The sequence below is a fragment of the Orycteropus afer genome, unplaced genomic scaffold (assembly GCF_000298275.1).
Source record: "Orycteropus afer afer isolate SDZICR_OR568_19922 unplaced genomic scaffold, OryAfe1.0 scaffold00610, whole genome shotgun sequence".
NCBI classification, from domain to species: Eukaryota; Metazoa; Chordata; class Mammalia; order Tubulidentata; family Orycteropodidae; genus Orycteropus; species Orycteropus afer.
In genome coordinates, this window is record NW_006922197.1 from 1,081,279 (window position 1) to 1,105,893 (window position 24,615).

Consider the following 24,615-nt stretch of genomic DNA (forward strand, 5'->3'; position numbering starts at 1 on the left):
ACCCCTCCTTGAGTTTCTGAGGCGGTATCACTATGTAAGTATATTGCCCAATCTTCCTTCTGAGGAGTGGCTGGTGGGTTTGAACCATCCAATGCCTTAGGCCCTACACTACCAGATCTCCTAGCTGTGCATAGTCAAACCCCAAAACAAAAACCAAATCTGTTGCCTTCAAGTGGATTCTGACTCACAGCACCCCTAGAGGAGAGAATGGAACTGCCCCAGAGGGTTTCCAAGGCTGTCAGTCTTCACAGAAGCCGACTCCCACTAAGCCATGGCTGGGTTCCAAGTTTGAACTGCCAACCTTTCGGTTAGCAGCCATTGGCAGCCTAGCACTTAACCACTGTGTCACCACGGTTCCTTTCAATGTCCGTAGATGGTGCAAACGGTTTGCACATAACTAGTAACTGAAAGGTTGGTGGTTCCAACCCACTCAAAGATGCGTGGGAAGGAAATTCAGCCCGTCATCTTCTGTTAAGATTGTTGTTGTACCATCTAGTGGATTCCAACTCAGGATGCCATGGGACCGAGTAGAACTACCCCATAGGGTTTCCTGTCTGTAATCTTTACAGAAGCAGTTTGCCCAGTCTTTCTTTTGTGAAGCCAGGGGGTGGGTTCAAACCTTTTGATTAACAGCCGAACGCTTTCAACACTTAAGGCACTGGCGCTCCTTCTGTTACCACTGAGCCAAGAATACAATTTGGATTCATAGTGACCCCCTCCTTGGGTTTCCGAGGCGGTATCTCTACGGAAGTAGAGAGGAGTGGCATCACAGCACCAGAGCTCCCTTTGGTTAACATCCAACACTTAACATTTAAGCCACTGGCCCTCCTTCTGTTACCATGAAGCCAAGAAAACCTTATGGGCAGTTCAACTCTGTAACACATGAGGTCGCTATGAGTCAGAATGGACTGCACAGCAATGGTTTTTCCAGCCCACTTCTTCAAAGTTAAAAGGGTCGCTGGTGGCACAGTGGGTAAGGCATTTGACTGCTAACCAGAAGGCTGGCAGTTCAAACCCACCAGCCACTCCTCCCAAGGAAGATGGGGCAATCTACTTCTGTAGTGATACTGCCTCGGAAACCCAAGGAGGAGTCGCTATGAGTCGGTCCGACTCGATGGCACATAACAACAGCAACAACATGAGTCAAAAACCTCTAAATGGCAGTGGGTGGGTCTTCAAAGTTTGGCGCTATGGGAACTGCATTACCCAGAAGGAGCTGCGCTGCGGGCGGCGGTCCCAACCAATGAAAAGAGGTACTTCCGTGCCTGCGACACACGCTGTTGTATGACGTCATCGAGGCTACAGTTACTTATTTTTCGCGTTAAGGAGCGCCATCTGAGGCTCCGTGGCGCTCGGTCGATTCTGAGGTAATGGGAACGGGAAGGCGCGAAGGGGGCGTTGCTTCCTTTACGTCAGGGGCGGGCCTGAGAGGCGGTGGCGACGTAGCCGGAGATGACCGGGTATCCCGCCCAGGTCGCCCTCCAGGCCGCCCTCGGTCAACGGTGTGGTGTATCGGCGACCCTGCTGGTGGGCCCGGCGCAGGGGGGAGCTCTGCGCCTCAGGCCCTCACCTGCCCTCGCCTCTGAATCTAAAGCAGGAAAAATAGACGCCTACCCGGCTCGCTCGGTCCAACTCCTTGTGCTCAGAACTATGGGGCGCTGGTGGCTCGGATCTCCGTCCTCCCCAGCGGGGGCGTGCGGCGTAGGACAGTATTCGGGGTGGAAGGGCCGTCACTGGCGACGGCTTGGCGGTCCCGACGTGCAGCCCTTCTCCTGTCTGCGGGGAGCAGACTGGGGGACGAGGGCCACATGGAATGGCAGCCTGGGCACTGGGGACAGTGCGTGTGAGAGCGCTGGTGGCCGCGGAGGCCTGTGAAAAGAGGGCCCTCCAATGAGTTTCCCAGGCTTTCCAAAGGCTGTTCAGGAGGAAAAAGAGGGAGAAGAGAAGGGTCGAGGGGTGTTGGGGGAGGAGGCAGGAGACCCGTGTGGAGGCCGAGACTAGACGAACAGGAGTCTGGGGACTGGACCACAGTGCTGGCAATAGAGGGGAAGGTGGGAGGGGGGATGCCTTTTTTTTTTTTTTTTAATTGTGATATGGGTGAAACTTTAAAGAGCAAATACACTTTCCATACAGCAGCTCACATACACCTTGTCTCATGACATTGACTATAATCTCCCACAATGCAACAGCTCCCCTCCCACTTCCTCCCCATAGTTACCTCTTCCCTGTGTCCTTCCCTTGATGTACTCCTGTCCCCTGAGCTGTCTCCCTGTGCATAAACAGCCCTTCTTTCTCCCATGATTGATCTCTTCAAGGAGTATATCTACCTTAGGTAAATGTTCAACTACGCCTTTGTTTGGCTGGAAGCCACAGGTGTGGATTCAAGTCCAGACCTGAAGGGCATCTAGGGGCATTTGTCTCAGTGGTTCCAGCAGGCTCTATCACACCAGGGACCGTGGTCCCCCCCCCCCCACTTTTTCTTTTTCCCCAATGATTTTGAGTTTTATTCCACATGGTTTTCTCTCTCTATCCAGGATCTCCTACATAGATCAGTGCGGTGCCTTTAAGTTGATTCAGAGTCATAGCCAGCCATGTGACAAGGTGGAGCTCCCCCATGGGGTTTTCTTAGCTGCAGTCCTAACAGAAGGAGCCCTACTGGCTCAGTGGTTAAGTGCTCAGCCGCTGGCTGAAAAGTTGGCAGTTGAGACCCACCCAGTGGCAGTGTGGGAGAAGCACCTGGCAGTCCCACCATCATGAAGACAAGGCCGCAGAATAGGTCTCCTTAGACCCCATGCTGTGACAGAGTGGAACTGCCCTGCACAGTTTTCTAGGTTGTGATCTGTATTGACTATGGGAAGAACCAATCACGGGAAAAGAACATCATGCTTGGTAATGTCCTTGTCTCAAGCTGATTGATCAAAATTCTAAATACATTTATGCAGACAAGCAAGTAATAGTGTGTGGATTTAGCAAGTTAAATTTATACAGGCAGTTACTTGGTTGAAAACTTAATATGCTGTTATGCATTTGATTAAAATCAAACACATTCTCTTAAATAGTCAGAAACCAAAAATACTGACCCCACTGCCATCAAGTCAATTCTGACTCAGTGACCCACATTGGGTTTCTAAGGCTGTAAATCTTTACAGAAGTATATTGCCCCATCTTCCTTCTGCAGGGTGGCTTGTGGGTTTGAACCACCAACTTTCTGGTTAGCAGTCAAATGCCTTGGGCACTGTGTCACCAGAGAAAGTATGTACAAAACACTCATTTTCAAAACCCATGAGATCATTTGTACTGAAAACACTGACATATAAACAAATTATGTGGACAGTAAGAGTCCACATAGCAGTCTCTGGATGGTGTAAATGGTTAGACACTCCACTACTAGCAGAAAGTTTAGGAGCTCTAACCCATCCAGAGATGCCTTGGAAGACAGGCCTGGCAATTTGCTTCTGAGAGATCACAGCCTCAGAAACCTTCTGGAGCAGTTCTGCTCTGCACACATGGGGTCACCATTGGTCAGAATCAACTCCACAGCCACCAATTACAATGGTCCACGTAAGCATTGTTTTCCTCGTTTTCTGGGCGGTAGTACCTGTCCAAGGTCAAGTTACCTCTCTGTTAAGAGGCACCACTGAGGACTGAGGTGCATATGTTAGCCTCACTGTCACTCCTGGGTAGGGCAGGTATGAGGGACTTTTGGGGCTCATACGTGGTTGCCTGCTTCTCACAGCCTTGCTTTTCCATAGGTTCCTATGGCTACAGAAGCACTTACCGAACGTCCTGAGGTAAGTGGAGGGCATACCAGGCCCCACTCGCCTCAGCTTCCACCTACATGGTCCCTAGATTATGGGGTTCTGGGATTCTCTGCCTGCCACTCTCCTTACCCTTCCGTGTGAGCACCCTGAAGGTAAGGTCGCCCAGGGCCCTGAATCCACGTCTGGGCTTATATGTTGTTAGGTGCTGTTGAGTCGTTGTACATCAGAGTGAAACACTGCCTGGTCCTGCACCATCCTCACAGTCCTTGCTGTGTTTGAGCCCAAAGGATGTGCTCCACTCCTGGCTCCTCTTCCTTGGTGTTAGTGAGGTCCCCTCCACCCACCTCTAAAAAAAAAAATTACTGCCGTTGAGTCTAATCTGACTCATAGCAACCCTTCCTTGGGTTTCCAAGATGGTATCTCTACAGAATTGAATTGCCTAGTTTACGAGGAGTGGCTGGTGGTTGAACTGCCATCCTTCTGGTTAGCAGTCAAACGCCTTAGGCACTACACCATCAGAGCTCCATTTTAAGCCTAGTGAGCTGGCAGAACTGACCAATCTCATTAGGGTTCCATACACCTTCTTTGCATGTTACACCCTGTTATGGTCACCTAGTACCATTCTGACAAGAATATACCATAAATGGGATGCTTGAAGAAACAGTTGTTTATTCTCTTACAGTTTAGAGGCTTTAAGTCAGAGTTCAAAGTGCCAGGCTCTAGGGGCTGGGTGAAAGCCCCTCAACCTTGGGCTTCAGCTCTGCCTCCTGCTCCCAGCCCACTGAAGCTGGAGACTTTTCTTCATTCAGCTGAAAAAGAAAAAGTGTGTGTGGGGAGGGGACCACGGTCCCTGGTGTGATAGAGCCTGCTGGAACCACTGAGACAAATGCCCCTAGCTGCCCTTCAGGTCTGGACTTGAATCCACACCTGTGGCTTCCAGCCAAACAAAGACTGCTGTTGGCTGCTGAGGCTGACAAGCCCAAGGTTGACAAGTGAAAAGGCACAGTCCTGACGTTACCAAACCACACAGCAAACCATTAATTCAAGTCCATTAAAAGTCCCAAGATTGGCAGAGCATGGCACACTACTGAACAATGACTTGGCTACATGCATGGTTCAGGCGTGCCCTAAGCTAGAGACCGTTCCCCAAGGCTTCTCCTTATATACAGAAAGCAGACCACATCCCTCAAGCAGCTACTTAGCTGCTCACAGCAGATTCCACCGTGGAATTTATGACCAGTCTCATTATGGGGAATACTACATCCAGGTGCCCAGCCGCTCAACCAGGCCCAGCCAAGTTGACACACAAACTGAACTACCACACTCCCCAGTCATTTTGTGGGAGTCACAAGCCCATGAATGACCAGAAGAGCCATGTTAAGTGATTCCCAGTAGCGCACGTGGGCTTTTGGACGTTTGTTGTTAGGTGCCATCAAGTTGGCTGCATCTCATAGCGACCCTGTGTATAGCAAAACAACACTGCCTGGTCCTGTGCCAGCCTCACAATCTTTGCCATTCTTGGACCCATCATCACAGCCACTGTGTCAGTCCATCTCTTTGGGGGCCTTCCCCTTTTTCGCTGACCCTCTACTTTACCAAGCGTGATATTGTTGTCCAGAGATGTTCCTTTGTGACAGTATGACCAAAGTATGAGAGATGGAGTCCATTATTCTGCCAAACGAGCATTCCAGCCCTACCTCTTCTAGGACAGATTTGTTTGTTCTTGTGTCGGTCTGTGGTATTTTCCAATATTCTTCATACCCCCGCAAATCAGAGGCATCGATTCTTTTTGATTTTGATTTTGATTTTGACTTGGGTAAAAGTTTACAGAGCTAATTCATTTTCCATACAGTAGTTCACATATACTTTGTTTCATGACATTGACTGCATTTCCCACAAAGCAACATCTCTCATTTCACTTCCTCCCCATAGTTACCTCTTCCCTATGTCCTTCCCTCCTATGTACTCCTGCCCCCCAGCCTGTCTTCCTGTGCATACACAGTCCTTCTGTTTTCCCATGATTGATCTCTCTAAGGAGTGTATCTCCCTAATGTTAATGTTCAGCTTATAGGCCTGTCTATTGCTTGGCTGGAAGCCGTAGGAGTGGGTTCAATTCCGGACCTGAAAGGCAGCTAGGGGCAATAGTCTAAGGGGTTCCACCAGGCTCTATCAGACCAGCAAACCAGGCCCCCCCCCTTTTTCTTAATTTAAGATTTTGAGTTTTGTTCCACATTGTTCTCCCACTCTATCCAGGATCTCCTACATAGATTCCCCTCCAAGTAGTTGACAGTGGTAGCCGGGCACCATCTAGTTCTTCTGGTCTAATAGTCTTATAGGCTGAGGATTGCATGGTGTACCAGTCGCTTGGACTAATTTTTTCCATGCATCTTTGGTTTTCTTCATTCTTCTTTGCTCTGGATGAGAAGAGATCCATCGTTACATCTGGATGGCTGCTTGCAAGTTTTTAAGATCCTTGTTGCTACTCCTCAAAGTAGGACAGAGGCATCAATTCTTTTCTGGTCTTCCTTATTCATTGTTTAGCTTTCACATGCATATGAGGGAATTGAAAATGGTTTGGATCAGGCATAGGCACACCTTAGTCTTCAAAGTGACATCTTTGCTCTTCATCACTTTAAAAAGGTCTTTTGCAGTAGATTTTCCCAGTGTAATAAGTTGTCTAATTTCTTGACTGCTGCTTCCGTGGGTGTTGATTGTGGAGCCAAGTAAAATGAAATCCTCAAAAACTTCAGTCTTTTCCCCGTTTGTTATCATATTGCATATTGGTCCAGTTGTGAGGATTTTTGTTTTCTTTATGTTGGGACGTAATCCACACTGGAGACTGTAACCTCTGATCTTCATTAGTAAGTGTTTCAATCAGGCCTGGAATGGCAGCTTGAGGAGCTAGGCCTCTGTGCTGAGGGTGAAGATCAGAGATTGCAGTGGGGTCATCTAGGAGAATCACAAGGTTTGGTTTGGTAGATATTTGAGTTTGCTAGTGCTGCTGAAACAGAAACACCACGAGTCAGTGGCTTGGACGAACAGAAGTTTATTTTCTCACTGTTTACAAGGCTGGAAATTCCAATTTCGAGCACCAGCTCTGGGTGCAGGCTGCTTCTCTGTCAGCTCTGGGGGATGACCCTTGTTTCTTCAGCCTCTGTCCCAGGTTCCATGGGAATCCTATGACGTGTATCTTCTGTCTGTCCTTGCTTGCTTATTCTGCTCTTTCATATCTCAAAAGAGACTGATTGAAGATACTGCCTCATTAAGATAACAAACCCGTAATCCTATTGCTATGGACTGTATCTGATTTGTAGACACCCTGTGGGACAGAGTAGAACTGTCCCATAGGGTTTCCAAGGCTACCACCTCTTTCCCTCTTGGAGTGGCTGGTGGATTTGAATCACTGGGCTTTCAGTGAGCAGCCAGGCACTTAACAGAGAAGACCAGTGCCCTTCATGACCCCTCCTGCTCCTGGTCTGGTGGGGTACAACAGGGTCCCCAGTGAGCTGTCTGTCAGGGGCGGGGCCCTGAGTTTAGATGTGTGCCCAGGTGCCTGACATGGGTTGTCTCAGTGGTCAGTGGGGAGTGAGGAGAGAGTGGGCACCAGTGAGCTCTCTGAGGGGTTGAGTAGGGTTGGCAGGTGAACAGAGGTGCCTGGGGAGGGAATCTAAACCTTAACATCAGCTTAACTGTCTATGTCCTGGCAGGGCCCTATGACCTTTGAGGACGTGGCCGTGTACTTCTCCTGCGAAGAGTGGGGGCTCCTTGATGTGACCCAGAGATTTCTATACCACGATGTGATGCTGGAGACCTTTGCCTTCATGGCCTCTCTGGGTAAGGCCCTCATACTCCACCCCAGCATCCTGGGTGGGCTCTGACTGTCCCATTTTTCCTTGGGGCTGCCCTGTCCTTCCCAAAGCTGGGCCATGGACCCTGCTGCTTTTCCCAGTTTCCCAGAGGAGGTGTTGTGGGTGAGAGAGGGCTGTCCACCACCCCCTTCACTCCCCTAGCTACTCTAGGATCTGCTGCTCCAAAGTCCTGCAGGAGAGTTTGAGAGTCATGAGTCTTCACAACTGGCCTCATGGATCTCACCTTATCTGGTGACAGTCGAGTGGCTCCACGGCAGTTCTATGTCCCAAGCTCTGCCTCTTTCCTTGAGCTGACACACTGGCGTCTGCCCATGCCAGCAGTTGAGGTACTGACCTGGTCACTACTTACTTGAGTTCCTTCAGAACCCTCCTCTAAGGTTCTTGTCATGCAGGCATACCTTGCTTTATTGCACTTTGCAGATAATTGCGTTTTTCACAAATTGAAGGTTTGTGGCAACCCTGTGTTGAGCAAGTCAGCACCATTTTTCCAACGTTCACTTTGTATCTCTGTCACATTTTGGTCATTCTCACAGTATTTCAGATTTTTTCATCATACTGTTGCACACTCACTAGAGTATAGTATGATGTAAACATAACTTTTATAAGCACTGGGAAACCAAAAAATATGTGTGACTCGCTTTATTGTGATACTCACTTTACTACAGTGATCTGGAACTGAATCTGCAGTGTCTCTGAAGTATGCCTGTATTAGTTTTCATTTCTATGGTCTGTCACTGGGTGGGTCATTCTGTCCCTGTGCTGCCCACTCACTTGCCCTATCTCTCCCTTAGGACTTATCTCTTCTAGGACCCCTGAAATCACCCAGCTGGAGCAATGGAGAGAGCCCTGGGTGCCTGACCAAGAAGCTACAGTCCCAGACACACCACAAGGTGCTGTGAAGGGTCCTGCCCTTGATAAATGGGAGCTTTGGGAGAGTGTGAACTCAGGCAGGGGCTCAGCTTCTACCAGGAATCTGTCCAGTGTGCCTGATCCTTCGGTATGAAGGCAAGTGGCCACAGCCGATTGCCATCCTTCCTTCCCCAGTCACCCATATATCATTTTCATTCTGAGTTCTGACCCAGACTTAACCCTCTCATCTCACTCACTCTTCTCCAAAGCTCCCTCTGCAATGCTCCCCAACACTTACCTTCACTTAATGCATCATGAAATGTGCACATACCCTTAAATAGATTGTGAAGTGCAGCTACTCAGCTGGAGTGATTTCCTGGGGCATGAGCACAACTTCTGTACAGTCCTCACACGTCACCTTCAAACAAATCCAGGCTTAAAGCCTATTGAAGAAAAGTGTGTGGAAGGCCCTACATCTCCTACATGTACTGCTCCCATCCTTGTATCCCTGCTGCTTCAGAGGCCTCTCATCCTATGAGATTGCCCAACCTGGCACTGCACAGTGGGCCCTTTCCCACCCTGACTTCAACCCCCTCATTCAGCCAGCAACACCATGGACTTATTACTTGGTGTGTCAGACACACATCTTTGATGGGGCTTTCCCCTCTCACCAACCTCAGCTTGTGCTTCACCAGTCTTTCTCTGCTTGCAGGTAGTTGGCATGGAGTGGAGGCTGGGGAGGCATTTTCCGAGCAGAGTGTCTCTGCAGAAGGGATGTCATGGGTCAGGACTCCCAAGACAGGGTTGTCCACCCAGAAGACTCACTGCAGTGCAGCATGTGGCCCCATCTTCAAGGAGAATGTCCAAGTGGCTATGCCTGAGGAAACACATCCTTGTCAGAAACCACACCCATGTGGGTCATGTGGGAAAGGGTTCTGGTTCCGGGCAGACCTTGACCAGCACCAGAAGCTGTATGCTGGAGAGAAACCCTTCAGAACAGAAGTGGGTCAGCTCTCAGTTTTGAAGAGCTGCAGAGTTCACCTGTCAGAGAAACCCATCCAACACAGGGAGGGTGGGAGAGACATCCTGATCAGCTCAAATCTTCCCAGACCTCAGGGGACTCACAGTGGGGGTAAGTCTGCGAGTGCTGAGTGTGGGGAGGCCTTCCACACTGGAAAAAAGCATTACAGATGCCATGAGTGTGGGAAAGCCTTCAGTCAGAATTACTTACTTGTTCAGCACTGGAGAATCCACACTGGAGAAAAGCCTTATGAGTGCAGCGAGTGTGGGAAGTCGTTTAGCAATAAATCCAACCTTCATATCCACCAGATAGTGCACACTGGAGAACGGCCTTACAGGTGCAGTGAGTGTGGGAAATCCTTTAGCCGCAATGCTGACCTCCTTCAACACAGGAGAGTGCATACTGGAGAAAAGCCATTTACGTGCAGCGAGTGTGGAAAACCCTTCAGGCATAATTCCACACTTGTTCAGCACCAGAGAATCCACACTGGAGTCAGGCCCTATGAGTGTAGCGACTGTGGGAAGTTCTTCAGTCACAACTCCAGTCTCATGAAACATGAGCGAGTTCACACTGGAGAGAAGCCTTATGACTGCAGGGAGTGTGGGAAAGCCTTCAGCCACAAGTCAAGCCTCATAAATCACTGGAGAGTCCACACTGGAGAAAGGCCTTATGAGTGCAGCGAATGTGGGAAATTCTTCAGCCAGAACTCCAGCCTCATTCAACATCGGAAACTGCACACTGGTGAGAAGCCCTTCAAGTGCAATGAATGTGGACGGTTCTTTAGTGAAAATTCCAGCCTTGTTAAACACTGGAGAGTTCACACTGGAGCAAAGCCTTATGAGTGTGGCAAATGTGGCAGATTTTTTCGCCACAACTCAAGCCTCACTAAACATTGGCGAATTCATACTGGAGAGAGGCCTTACAAGTGCAGCAGCTGTGGGGAATCCTTTAGTCAGCGCTTCAATCTCATTCAACACCAGAGAGTTCACACTGGAGAAAAGTCTTGAGTGAAGCAAGTGGGAAAGTCTGAAGGCACAATTCCATGCTTACTGAGCCAAAGGAGTCACAGGGCTAATGTGGTGAGTTCTGTAGCCACACCTCCAGCCTCTCCAACCCTGGAGAGTTCACACTGGAGAAAGGCCTTTCGAGTGCAGTGAATATGGGAGATGATTTCTCAAATAGCCCCACCTCATTCAGCCTGAACAAGTGTAAAACAGAGAAAGCCTAATGAGTGCAGCAGATACAGAAGAGCCCTGGACCAAAGGTCTTCTCTCATTCAGTATGAAACCTGCCTTAGGATCACTGTGAATGTGAGGAAATATTTCAGCCAAAGGCATAACCTGGTTTGGCACCAGAAAGTTCCAACTTGAGAAAGGCCTTAGGAGTGTTGGGAATATGCTGTTTTCTTGTTCAATGTACAGTGACTTAGAGAAAAGCTCTGAGAGTGGTTCTTAAGATGAGGCCAGCACACCACCGGATCTCCAACCTATACAAGTATGAGACCAGAATAACTAGATGGTGCCCGGCTACCACTGTCATCCACTTGGAAGGGGATCTATGTAGGAGATCCTGGATAGAGAGGGAGAACAATGTGGAACAAAACTCAAAATCATTTGGAGGAAAAAAAAAAAAAAGGTGGGGACCAGGTTTGCTGGTCCAGTAGAGCCTGGTGGAACCACTGAGACTGTGGCCCCTAGCTTCCCTTCAGGTCTGGAATTGAACCCACACCGGTGGTTTCCAGCCAAACAAAGTACAGGCATGTGAGTTAAACATTTATCTCAAGTAGACACATGCCTTGGAGAGAACAATCATGGGAGAAGGAAGGGCTGCTTATGCACAGGGAGACAGCACAGGGGGCAGGAGAGTATGGAGGGATGGACACTGGGAAGAGGTAACTGTGGGGAGGAAGTGGGAAGGGAGCTGTTGCATTGTGGTAAACTGTGGTCAATGACATGAGACAAAGTATATGTGAACTGCTGTATGGAAAGTGAATTTGCTCTTTTAAAGTAACACCCAAATGACAATTAAAAAAAAAAGAGAGAGAGAGAAAGAAAAGATGAGGCCAACAGTTGAACATCTTCCAGATATGCACACTGGAAAGATTGACTATGTGTACTAGGGGTGGTGGAAGCCTTCTGGAGCTACACCATATGTTGTTACCTGTCCAGGGACTCTACCAGGATATGTAACAGCCAGGGCTTGTGGCAGAAGCCATCATCTCAACTCTTCACCTGGCTCTCCACAGTGTGCAACTGTTACTGACTTGTTGGCAATCAGTGTGGGAGGAACTGCCAACAAGTCCATTCCTTTACAAGGAAGAGATAGCAATGGGTTGGTTGTTTTGGATTCTTAAGCCTCTTTACATTTAATGCTATTACTGGTATAGGTGGATTTCGATTGTCATTTTACTTTTTGTTTTATATATATCTCATGTCATTTTGTTCCTCCTCTACTGCTTTTTTTTTTCTTTTTCCCATTAAGTGTAAATTTTCTAATGTAGCACTTTATTTTCTTTAGTGATTGTTTCACTGTTTATCTTCTCAGGTTAAATCCTTTAGTGGTTGCTCTAGGACTTGTCATTGTCAAAAGAAAAGTCTGACCAATGAGTCTCTTGGGTGCAGACCTGGGCCGCCAGGGTAGAGTCCATACCACTTGTTCAGGAGGCTGCATCCTGGCTTCCCTCTCCTGACCTTCTGATCCAGAGGCTAAGTCCCAATCTTATCACAGAGGGCCAAGTCTCTCAGAGGCTGCCAAGAGGCCTAGACAAGCCTGCTAGGACATGGGCTAACTGACAAGTGATGGTGACCCTCACCCATTTCTTTCCTGACCTAGTTCTTGGCCCTGGGAATTTGGAGAACAGTGGGACAGCACTTGGGTTGTGAACTCAGAACATTTTACTGAAGACACTTCCTGTTCCCTGGTCCCATGTGGGACCCAGTCTTCGAGGGAGACCTTGTCTGGTCATTTGTGATGCCCTGGTCTGATCTGCTGATTCAGGGGGTCACGCTTTATGAACCCAGGACCCTAGCATGGAGTGGAGCTAGGAGCCAACCCTTCTCCCACACACTTTGCTGGGGTAACCTCAGAGACCAGCCAAAAGGTCAGGACTCAGTCAAGATGATGTGGTCTTCTCGCTGGACTCCATGGCAGACGCCACAGCCAAATGCACCTCAGTTGGCACAACCTGGAGGATGACTCAAGATCCTGAGTTCAGAGTGTATCACTGGCACCCTGGTTAAGCACCAGTGCTTAATGACCCTGACTCTAGGCTTGGACGGAGAGGCAGAGCAAGCACCAGAAGGGCCCCAGACACCTGGTCTTGTAGGAGGGGTCCTGCTGGGATTGAGGGCCATGAGAAGCCCCAAGCTGGGTGTCACCCAACAGCCATGGCTTGTGCAGACAAGGAAACACATGCAGCCTCTAAAAGGAGGCAGCTGTGGGTTTACCTGGTGTCGTGATAAGGTGATACCAGTGTGACATAAGGAAGAAGCATCAGCTTGTCTAAGATACATTTGAATGAGCAAAACACACTACAGATCAGTCAGCAAAGTATGACTTGAAATGGGAAAAACAACGTGTAGGAATCTGTTCGAACACAGACACAGTGATGCACACACAAACAGTTCTAAAAGGACAATTCTACACTGTAAACCTTTCCTCTGCCAGGGGGTAGGGTTATCAGAGACTTCACTTTTTATTTTATAAATGTGTATAGCATAGTATTTCCTCAATAAATAATGGAAAACTTGGCACTCAGCATAAAAAGAATGATTATGAAAATAAACGTGCACTGCTGCATTTTTGACAACTCGGTTCAAAAATACCAAACCTTTCAACAAGATGACTGTTAATCACAGGAATTGCCCTGTCCACTCACATCAGTTGCAGCAAAGGAATGGAATGTTCTGGAATGGGGCATCATAATCACAGAGGGAGGGAGCTTATTCACACAGTGACCCCTGGACCTAAACCCCAGTATCTGATTCAGCAGATTTGGATTGGAGACTGGGAATTCGCATGTCTAACAAGTCTCTAGCTAATAATGATGTTGCTGCCTGGGAGCCAACCCCAAATACCAGCATTCAGACAAAGGGAGACTCCATTGTTCCAGGTCCACTGTGCTGGACTGCACATTTGCAGACTGCAGCTCCCAAGGGGCTGAACCAGGGTTCTCACCATCATCCCTACAGTTTCCACAGCAAGCTGAGCAGACAGGAGCTGATGGAACTGAAGACCCAGGCCCTTCCATGCAGAGACATCACACGGAGAAGCTGAAAGTTGTGACAGCGAACTGAATCCCCTGCCAGGGCTCCAACTGAGCCCTCTAGTCACTGGGCATCTGCTGGGTGGCTTCTGGCAGGAGGAACTGGAGCACAGTGGGACCACTCGCCAGCTCCTGGAGTCCTCTGTGGAGGGGGATGCTTCTGAGTGGGATTTGGAAATACTGAAAACCAAAAAAAATAAAAATACACTGCCATCAAGTCGGATCCAACTCATAGCGACCCTCATTGGGTTTCCGAGGTGATAAATCTTTACAGAAGGTTTACAGATTGCCCCATCTTCCTTTCATGGAGTGGCTGGTGGGTTTGAACCACCAATCTTCTGGTTAGTAGTCAAATATCTTAAATCTCTTGAAAGAGTAAAATTGGACTTACAAAGGAGTCATAGGTCCACTACCAACGTGCAAAACAGCAAAAGTATATAAATGAGTAATCGTGAAATGCCAAACTTGGGTGCTGCAGCTAAAGCAGAAGTGTTCAGACTTCATCAGGTCACAGCATCCTTAATGCCCCATGTATTTTTTTTATCACACCTCTTAGACTTCTCAACAGTTCATTAATTATGTTGTTAGATGTTGGTTCCGACACATAGTGGCCCTGTGTACAACAGAACAAAACATTAGTCCTTCACCATCCTCACAATTGTTGCCATGCTTCTGCTTGAGCCCACTGTCCCAGCCACTGTGTCAGTCCATCTTGTTATTATGTAGTATGGTCCAAGTAAAGTTTAAGTCCTAACATCTTAGTATCCACGAGCATAAAATAATACACAGGTCTTAAAATACTATGTGTAAACTACAGCGCCCACTAGCCTAAGACCAGAAGTACCAGATGGCACCTGGCTACCACTACTGACTGCTTCTATCATGATCACAAATAGAACATCCTGGACAGAGGAGGAGAAGAAAAACATAGAGCAAAACTCAAAGAAAAGACCAGACTTTCAGTCTGATAGACACTGATGAACCCCCAGCTCCAGACTGTGGCCCTTCAAACCTAGAACTGAACCCACCCTTTGGGGTCATCTTCCAGTCAAACAACAAGCCTGTTCAGTGAACAGTAATACCTGTTCCTCAGAACAATCAACCATGTGAGACAAAAAGTTCAGAAGACAGGAAGGGGCAGGAAAGAGGGATGAATAGAAATGGGGAACCCTGGGAAGAAGTGGGAAGGGTGCTGTTATGCTGTTACATTGGCGATAGCAACTAGTGCCGTGAAGCAAAATGTGTATACGTTGGAGAATGGAAAACTAGTTTGCTCTGTAAAGTTTTACTCAAACCACAATAAACTTGAAAAGTAGTATTTACATTTCATGCTTGAATAATCACAGTTGGTTAGTAATGAGATGTGTGTGTTCTTGGGCACTGCATCACTTCTCAGACTTGCCATACGATTGGACATTGCCACCATGCCACTTGGTCTCTGCCGTTCCACTCTCTGGGTAGACTCACATTGCCCCATCAATCAGTGGGTTTCATACCTTGAAGGAGTGTTACCTCAAGACTCGAAGGCAAGGCCTGGGCCTCAGGCTGTGTGGTTCCCACCCCCTAAAGTGGGAAGCAAAAAAGCACTTCATGCAAAATCACTATAGATCCAGACCAATGTTTTATTGTTGTTGCTTTAGCCTGGGAACCTTTTGGTGAGTTTTATGAGGTAGTGGTGTAGGTTTTCCTTTTTAGATGATCATCTGACCGAATGACTATCATTGAATACTCTTCTCCCTGCTGATGACATGTTTGATCTCTCATCTATACACCTTGACGCCCATGAGTTCTGACTCACGGCTGTGCGGTGTGTTGCAGAGTAAAACAGCTCTCAGCTCTGGCATTGTTATGGAAGCAGGTCGTCAGGCCTTTCTTCCGTGGCACTGCTGGGCGGTTTGACCCACCAACCTTTTGGTTAGTAGTCGGGCACAAACTGCCACCCATGGAGCTGCTCCTTTATGAGTCTGCGTGCCCAAGCCTGAGTGTCACTGTGGGAGGTGCTACCATGTGGAACGTTTGCCTTTGGGATCATCCCAAACAGTTTCTAAATGTTTCTCTCAGTTGTAGAATACGTTCCCTGGAAGATGGGGAGGGTGCTTTAAGAAGTGGCAAAGAACCCCTGCCCAGCATTTCCTAGAGGCCTTTCCGGTGGCCTCTGCCCTTTGCTCTCTGCCCAGGACATTAGGAAGGGTGCCCCACGCAGTGGCTGGTGGAGCTGTGCAAATTACGGTAGCGGGTAGATTGGCGAGAAGCCATAGCTCTGGCCCAATGATGGCCCAGCCCCGCTGTGGCCGCTCTTTACCACCAGGGGCAGTGGAGGCGAGACTTCCGGGTCAGCCTGGGGCGGGGGGTGGCGTGCATGTTGGCGCGCTTGGCTTGTCCACGTGATCGCACGTCTACGTGATTCCTGGTGGGCGGAGTCCAAACCCCCAGAGCGAGCGGGAAGGTGCCTGGACAGGCGGCAGGTTCACCGAGGCAGGCCCGCGGGTTGGCGTTGGTGACGCCTGGGGGTGGTCCGGCGCCGGGGCGGGGCGGGTGAGGGTCTGCCGGACCCTCCCTGCTCTCCCACCTCCCACGGGGAGCCATAGCGGCGGTGCAGGGGGGCGCTGCGCAGCTGAGTGAGGGACCCCAGCCGCATCCTGGCTGTAGAGCATGGTGTTGGCCGGGGTTCCTGCGACCTCCTCTCCAACTTTGCGTCGGGGACCCGTGGAGGGTAGTCCAGCCCGACCTAGTGTCCCAGATCCCGGCCAGGGGTCCCAGCTCTGTTAGTGGGATGAGGTGGGCGCACTCAGGAGCCACCAGGTGCCAAGCAAATGCTTGGAGCTGAGGCTGAGCTGGGTGGAAGTGTTGAGAGAAAAACAGGTCTCTCTGCTCTGTCTGGTGGTTGCAGAGAGCCAGGGGACAGCTGGCACGATTCTGGTGGCGTAGTGGTGAAAGCACTTAGCTCCTAGTTAAAAGGCTCGCGGTTGGAACCCGCCAGCTGCTCCGCGGGAGAAAGGAGGCAGCCTGCTTCCGTGAGGACTTACAGCCTGTGGGGTAGTTCTGCTGTGTCCTATAGGGTCTCGATGTCCGGCGAAGTGAGGACTGTTTGTTAGTGTGTGGATGCAGAACCCCGGGCTCAGGGAAGTGGTGTGACTTCCCCAGTTCCCAATCCGAGAGGCTGGGGTCCACCCCGGGAGTCTGGCTCCTGAGTGGGACGTGTAATGCATTCAGCTGGCAGAGGAAAGCGTTCAGCGATGGGCGAACACACAAGGAAGACTGGTGAAGCCCAGGTCCTGCTGTCACTGTCCGAATCATTATCATTAAATTACTGAACTTCACTCGCCTTCACTCGGATGCAACCTGCAGCATCACACCCCCAACTGCCGTGGAGTCTATTCCGACCCACAGCGCCCCTAGAGGACAGAGTGGAACTGCCCCACAGGTTTCCAAGGCTCTTACTCTTTACAGAAGCTGACTGCCTCATTTTTCTCCCTTGGAGCAGCTGGTGGGTTTGAACCTCTGACTTTCTGGTTGGCAGCCAAGCACTTAACCACTGTACCAGCAGGACTCTTAAACATCAAGGGACCATGGCATAACTTGAAAAGTCTACAGATGTGACTGGGTGGAACATCCATAGCTTTCCTACCTGTGACTCGCCCTTTCCTTCCGGGCTGCACGGTGTCTGCATCCCCAGGATGAAGCATGTAGTGTGAGGTCATGGGAAAAGAGGAAAACAGTGCAGTGCGATGCCCCACAGAGCTCTCCTACCCCGTGTCATTCTCCTCAACTTCTTACATTAGAGGCTTCCCTCTGCCACACTCCTGCTGGATCCTGTCAGGGGCAGTGTCCGCCTTCCCCGGAGCCCAGCACACAGCTCCACCTTGGAACATGGTCTGTGACCCGGGCCTTGGGTCTCTCTGCACTTTGTCCAGTGCCTATTCCTATCTAGCAGCTCCAGGGCCCACCGTGCTGCCTCTGTTTGATTTTCCAGGAATCATTGGTGGCCTTCAAGGATGTGGCCCTCACCTTCTCCAAGAAGGAGTGGAGGCTGCTGAGTTTGACACAGAAGAGCCTGTACTGGGAGGTGATGCTGGAGACCTGGGGGCTCTTCAGCTCACTGGGTGAGGCCTCGCCTCTCTCCCAGGTGAGGACCCACAGCCTCCCTTCTCTATGTGTCTGTGTGTCTGCCTGCCTGCCTACCTATCTACCTCCAGCCATCCATTTACCTACCTACTAATTTATTATATCTTTCTTCCTCTCTGTTGTCTAACATCTGTTACCTTCACGTATATACCTTTTATGTATTTAATCTTGCAAAAAGGACAAGGAGGCCACATATTCTTACCTCCTAGAACCCCACAAGAGGAAGGCAGAATCACCATCAATAGCCCAAGGTCTTTTCCTGCAAGGCCAGACATGCTGCCTCCCTCCAGCCCTTTCTCCAACCATTCCTCCCAAAGCACCTGCCACCTCTCTCCTGGGTTTGATAATTCGCTGCAGTGGCCACACAGAACTCACAGATTATGAGGTTTATTAGGGAAGCACCAGACTACAATTCAAGTTCAGGAAAAACGCTCAGTCTCTCTCCCAGCCCACCGTCCCTCAGCCAACAGTCTCTCACGGTCTCTTTCCCAGCAGTGCTGGTCCCTCAGTGCCTCACTCAGCAATGCGTGTCTCTTGCATCTCTTTCCCAGCAGCACGTGTCTCTTGCAGTACTGCGTGTCTCTTTCAGCAGGACGTCTTCCTCAACCAGCAGTCAGAGTTCTGCCTCTACGAGGCCTCCTTTTGAGCCTGGCAGAGTGGCCAAACCAGCCAATCACAGCATCAGAACTCTAAGCACCTGAGAGTGAGCCTCCCATAACATTGTGTTGTGCCACACCCAACAGAAATAACCCAGGTGGATAGCATTTACAATTTGGAGCTCCTCAGTTGCTCATTCCACCACTGAGTTTACAATGACTTATGGGTAGAAAAGCCATACTAAGTAATTTACTACACTGCAAATCTACCTAGCTTCCTGTCACCTATGCTTCTATTATCTGTCTGTGTGTCTGTTGTCTGTTGGCTGTTACCTATCCACTATCTCTGTATCTATCAATCTTTCATCTATTGATAGCTGTTACCTGGCTATCTATTTTCTATCAATTATTATTCACTTACCAATATATCTACTTACTTATTTATAGATGAAGATATACTCAAGAAAACACACTGCTTGGACAGTTTCCATCCGTACAACCCATTTACATCGGTGACGTTCCTCTAGTTCTGTCATCTCTCTTGACAGCCATTTCCAAATTATCTCACAATTATTAGCAAAGCTCACTGCCCACCTGAACTCATCTGTACTTTCGTTTTGAATTGAAATTTTTATTGGGATAATTGTAGATTCACATGCATTTGTAAAAATTATACAGAGATCTCTTGTACCATTTGTCTAGTCTTCCCCTAGTGGTAGTATTTTGCAAAACTGCAGTACAGTATCACAAACAGGATTAGCCATTGATAAAATCTACAGAATTTATTCAGGTTTCCCCAGTTTTACTTCCACTTTATTTAATTAACTAATTAATTGTTATTTTTTATTTTTGCACTGTTCCCTCCCTTCCCCCTCCACCCCTTATTCATCTGTGCTTTTGAGTTGCAGTTGTCAGTATAATCAGATAGAGAGGATTACATGTGTTGATTGAAAGGGTAGAGTTCTTGATGTAGACATTCCTTTCTAATTAGGCTACACTATATTTTTGGTGCAGATGACTTCAGGGAACAGTTTCAACTCAAGGTTTAAAGATTTCTTCAGGGTAATAGTTTCAAGGCCTCATCCAGCCTCCATGTCTCCAGAAAGTCTGGATTTCATGGCAATTTGAAATTCTGTTCCACATTCCCCCCCTCTTGATCAGGATTGTTCTATAGAATCCTTGATCTAAATGTTTAGCCAGGTACCATCTAGTTCTTTGGGTCTCATTACAACCTGCCTTCTTGGTTCCGTTCTCTCCAGCATGGCCCAGCTGGTGGAGCAGGTCTCCGGAGTTCTGCCCTCCTCCACACAGCCAGACCCTTATCTGTGCTGTGTTCTGTCTCACCTCCTCTTGCCTGTTGTCCCTTGGACTTCCTCATACACATTGGTCAAGAAACGTAGTTTTGCTCTTGGAAGGAAATGGAAGTGTCTTGCAGAATTCAAGGGCAGGATGTCCTCATCTGGGTCCCTCACAGGGCCACCAAATGCTGAGCAGTACGGGGGAACCTCCTTGTTCACCCCAGAATTGACACTTTCTCGGTTCTGCTCTGTCCTACGGGGTTGCTGTGACTCAAAATCAACTCGAGCACCGTGGGTTTGGTTTAGGAATTTTCTTCTGTTGTTTTTGGTTGATGTTACTGTTGATCTGTGACTTGGGAGACCCCATGTGTTACAGACTGGAGCTGCTCTGTAGGGCTTTCTTCGCTGTAATTTTTACAGAAGGCAGATCACCAGGCCTCTCTTCTGTGGCATCCATAGGTGGATTCTAACTGCCAACCTTTCGGCTGACAGCTGAGTGTGTTAACTGTTGGTGCCACCCGAGGACAAACAGAGGCCAGTTTCATCTTTTAGACAAAGTCTCTTCCATGAGGCAAATAGTCACCTTTTCTTCTTTCTCTCAGAAGTTGTTTGGTTGTCTTTCCTCACAGGGGGGTTACTCACAGTTTCATTCTAAGGAACCCAAGAGTGACAAGTCCATACTGAGGTCATTTGTCAATATTTGCATAATAGGCGAAGGTGTAAAACCCCAAACCCATTGCTGTCAGGTTGACTCCAATCCTGGTGACCCCATGGGTGTCAGTACGGCTTCCCTGTGAGGTTTTCTAGAAGGCACTCTGTATGGATGCATTTTGCGAGGCCTTTCTTCTGTGGTGCTCCTGGGTGAGTTCAAACCACCAACCTTTTGGTTCCCAGCTGAGTGCAAACATTTTGGGCCACCCAGGGACCGTAGGCTTTCTCTTCTGAACGGCCGGCTTACTGAGGATAGCCACTATCTTGGTTCTCTAGTGCTGCTACAACAGAAAGACCACAAGTCGGTGGCTTTAGCAACCAGATTTATTCTCTTTCCGTTTAGGAGGCTAGAAGCCCAAGTTCAGGGTGCCAGCTCTAGGGGAAGGCTTTTCTGTCAGCTTTGGGGGACGATCCTGTCTCAGCACCTTTGGACCCAGAGTCGCTCAGTGATCTCCACGTGTCTTAGCATCAGTCTTCTCCTGGGTCTAGGAGGTTCCCAGTGCAGGGACCCCAGGTCCAAAGGACGCGCTCCCATCTCAGGTTTCCTTTCTTGTTGGTAATAGGCCCCTCCTTCTCTGCTCACTTCTCTCCTTTTCTCTCTTGTGAGATAAAGGGTGGTGCAGGCCACACCTCAGGGAAGCTCCCCTCCCATCAGATCGGGGCTATGGCCCTCATTCCCTGACAACTGATTGGCTGATGACACTGGACCACATCCTGGGGGAGGATCACCTACCTGCCAAACCACCGAGAATCATGACCCACCTCAGGTTCGTGTTCTCATGGCTGTGACCTCTCAGAACCCGATCCCCAGGCTAACGTGCTGCCTGCCGACAATTGTGCCCGTGTACTCCATGCCTCTGTTACCTCGGGCTCCTGCTCCTACCGCCCCAGCCATTTAGCCCTCCCTCTCGACTTCCTCGGCACTGACATCCCAGGTGTGGACCCAATTCCTGCTGGAGAGAGGCCCCATGCTTCTGTTTCTTGCTCCCAGGAAAGACTGCAGGGCCTTGAGGCTCTGATTTGTTTACATATGTATGAATGAGGGGACCCCTGGTGGTGCAGTGGTTAAGGCACTTGGCTGCAAACCCGGAGGTTGGCAGTTTGATCCCACCACCAGGTCTGTGGCATTGGGATGTGGTGGTCTGCTTTTGTAAAAGTAGACAGCCTTGGAGACCCTGTGGTGCAGTTCCAGTCTGTCCTCTAGGGGCGCTGTGGGTGGGAATCTACTCCAGGGCAGTGGGTGTGGTTTGGGCTTGGCTACCCTGAAAGTTGACAGTTTTCGAGACTCTGTGGTGCGGTTCCACTCTGTCCTCTAGGGGCGCTGCAGGTCAGAATGGACTCCAGGGCAGTGTGTTTTCATGCGCCATAGATGGATTTGATGGCACTTTATGACAGGCATGTAGATTGATTTGGGGAAAAAGTGATAGCTTTATGGTGCTAATTTCTACACTTGTGTGGGTTTTCTTCAGTTGAAGTCCCCGTGTGTAGCTCAGCTACAGCTTGTCTGAGTGGCTGGAGCTTCACCTAGCGTTTCCTCGCATGGTAGGTGTAGTACATCCCCCCCAGTCTCCTCCCTCAGCCACGTTGACCCTGTCCCGGGAGTGGCCATCCTCACTGTCACCCCATCAGGACCCTGGGGCTCAGTGCTCCAGTGTCCCCGGACTGCCTTTTTCCTTGTCCCCACCGTCCTCTCTTGTCCACACAGCCTGGACGTCCGGTTCTCTGCGGACATTACGTCTCCTTTCCCTGCAGTGCACACCTCTTCTACGCTCAGTGATGGCCGCTGCACCATGGGGACCCAGCTCATGAGGCCCTCGCTCCTTCCCGCGCTCCCTGTCTCCTCCCCCTGCCTTCTCTTCCGTCCCTCCCCTTCCTTTCCTCCTTTTCTTCATGTGTTTTTTTATTTTTAGTAAAAACACACACAATAAAACATGCACCTGTCCAGTACCCTATACATGTGCAGATCATGGACAGTGGCCACACACTTCTCGTGCCCAGTTCTCCTGCGCCTGCCCTGTTGTTTCACCACCACTAACCCAGACTCTTCCTCTGTGGTTTAGAGTTGACCTTGGCCGTTTAGTCTCATGTGCGTGATTCTCTGCGGGAGCACAGTACCGAGCAGGAGTCGACCTTGTCTGTTAACGCCTGTGTATGTGATTCTGCACGAGAGCAGGGTGTCCGAGGTGAGCCTTCTTTTTGAAGGAGCTAAACTGTTCTTCAGTTGAAAGGTGCCTTCATGGGATGGGCTCTGTTCAGGGCCTCAGTGTTGTCTGTAGGCAGTGGATTTGGGGTCCCTCCAGTCTCACTGTGTCCAGTAAGTCTGTTTCCAAGGTGACGTTTTGTTCCTCAGTTTCCCTCCTTTTGATCAAGATCTATCTATTGGTTCCTTGATGCAGATGCTCAGGACTGATAGTGGGGGACCATCCATTTCTTCTGGTCTCATGGCAAAGGAGGGAGGAGTTTCTGGAGGCGATTAGTCCCACAGTCTAGTTCCTTAACCAATTCCTGGGTCACCCCTTCCTGTCGCTCCAGGCAAGTAGAGACCAGTTGCTGTATGCTGCAGGGATATCCTTTCTTACAGCGGGCCCGGCAGACACAGTGTCACTTTACTCTGTCCACCCGGCCCCTCTCTGTACAGTGCAGAGCGGACCCCCTCCACCTGCTTCTCCTGCCTCCTCAGACATCCTTTAAAGTTGTCAAGAGTCTAGGACCAGCAAAGAAAAACCACAAAGCCCATTTCAGACATGAGCAAACCCAGCAGGCATGGGGGCCAGAGCCCGCGTCTTCCTTTCCACGCGGCCGTACTTTGTTCCATGTGCGTGGGTGTCACTAGCGAGCCTGTTTGTGTGTTGGATGCCCTTCAGGTACGAGGGCCACGCCCCACACCACCAAGCCTATGCTGTCTTATCAGACATTGTCTGTGGGCCACTGACACGGGGGACGCTGCTGGGTCCAGATTGGGGCGAGCCAGGACACAGGAGGGACCCTCACAAATACAGGGAGGCCATGTGAGGCCGGGGGCAGCCCCCCGTGAGGAGACCTCTGCTGCGGACTTGGGCCCTGAATGTGACAGCCTGGGGGCACATGACGTCCCTTGCTCTGAGGAGTCACAGGAACCAGTCCCTCGAGGAGATGGTCCCAAGGTGTGCAACACGATTCCTGGATTTGGGGAAGGGAGAACCCACACCAACACGGGGAAGGGGACATGCTTGAGCAGAATCGTCTTCTGCGACGTCAGAGCGTTCAAGCTGGGGGAGGGCATGGGCGCAGAGAGCAGGGCACGTCCTTGCCCAAGGGGACCGGCGTCCGGCCACCGCAGTGGCCCCGCCGAGGAGAAGCTCTGAGTGCAGCGTGTGCGGAAAGGCCTTCGGCCGCGGGTCCCACCTCGTGGAGAACCGGTGGATCCACAGCGGGGAGAGGCCCTTCGTGTGCCAGGCCTGCGGGAAGCCCCCTGTCCGCCAGGCCCACCGCACTGGCCACCAGCGCACTCACACCGGGAGAGGCCCTACGGCTGTGCTGCCTGCGGGAAGGCCTTCGGCCGCCGGTCCGCCTTCAGCCGGGGAGAAGCCCTTTGTCTGCAGAGTGTGGAAGGCCTTCGGCCGCAGCGCCCCCGCTGTTGCCGAGGCAGGAGCCACTCCCTGCTGAAGTCCCACCAGTGTGAGGCCTGCGGGAAGATCTTCGGCTACAGCTCGACCCCCAGGACCCACCGGAGGACCCACACCGGGGAGAAGCCCCCGAGTGCGCTGTGCGGCTGGGCATTGTGCCAGAAGGCAGACCTCACTCGGCAAAGAGAACCCGTGTCGGGTGAACGGGGACGCCCCTGGTGGCGCACGGTGTGTGCTCGGCTGCGAGCCAACAGGTGGAGGCTTCGAACCCACCCAGGGCGGCTGTGGAAGAAAGGCCTGGCCACCTGCTGCGGTGAAGGGGACAGGCCGGGGAAGCCCGGGGGCGGCCCTGCCCGGTCACGTGGGGCCCCTGGGACTGGAAGTCGACTCCCTGGCTCCCAGCAACACTGTATGTTCTACGGGCAAATAGGGTCGTGTCGTCAGCGGTCCCGTGAGGGGTGTTTTTGTCCCCCTCAAAGAGAAAGCAGCTGTCCTTTTGTTCATTTATCCCCCCAA

At 50.3% G+C, this 24,615-nt stretch overlaps 1 protein-coding gene across 1 annotated transcript in view; it reads left to right on the forward strand.

Annotated features, from left to right (window-relative positions):
• Positions 1-24,139, forward strand: part of LOC103210413 (zinc finger protein 773-like) — a 25,580-nt gene extending 1,441 nt beyond the window's left edge. Inside the window, 9 exon segments of the mRNA XM_042783038.1 lie at positions 3,737-3,791; positions 3,850-3,913; positions 7,469-7,595; positions 8,438-8,520; positions 9,296-9,481; positions 9,632-10,500; positions 10,640-10,662; positions 10,815-10,881; positions 23,836-24,139. Of these exon segments, the coding sequence (XP_042638972.1) occupies positions 3,737-3,791; positions 3,850-3,913; positions 7,469-7,595; positions 8,438-8,520; positions 9,296-9,481; positions 9,632-10,500; positions 10,640-10,662; positions 10,815-10,881; positions 23,836-24,139 (1,778 nt within the window).
• Positions 24,140-24,615: the final 476 nt, after the last annotated feature.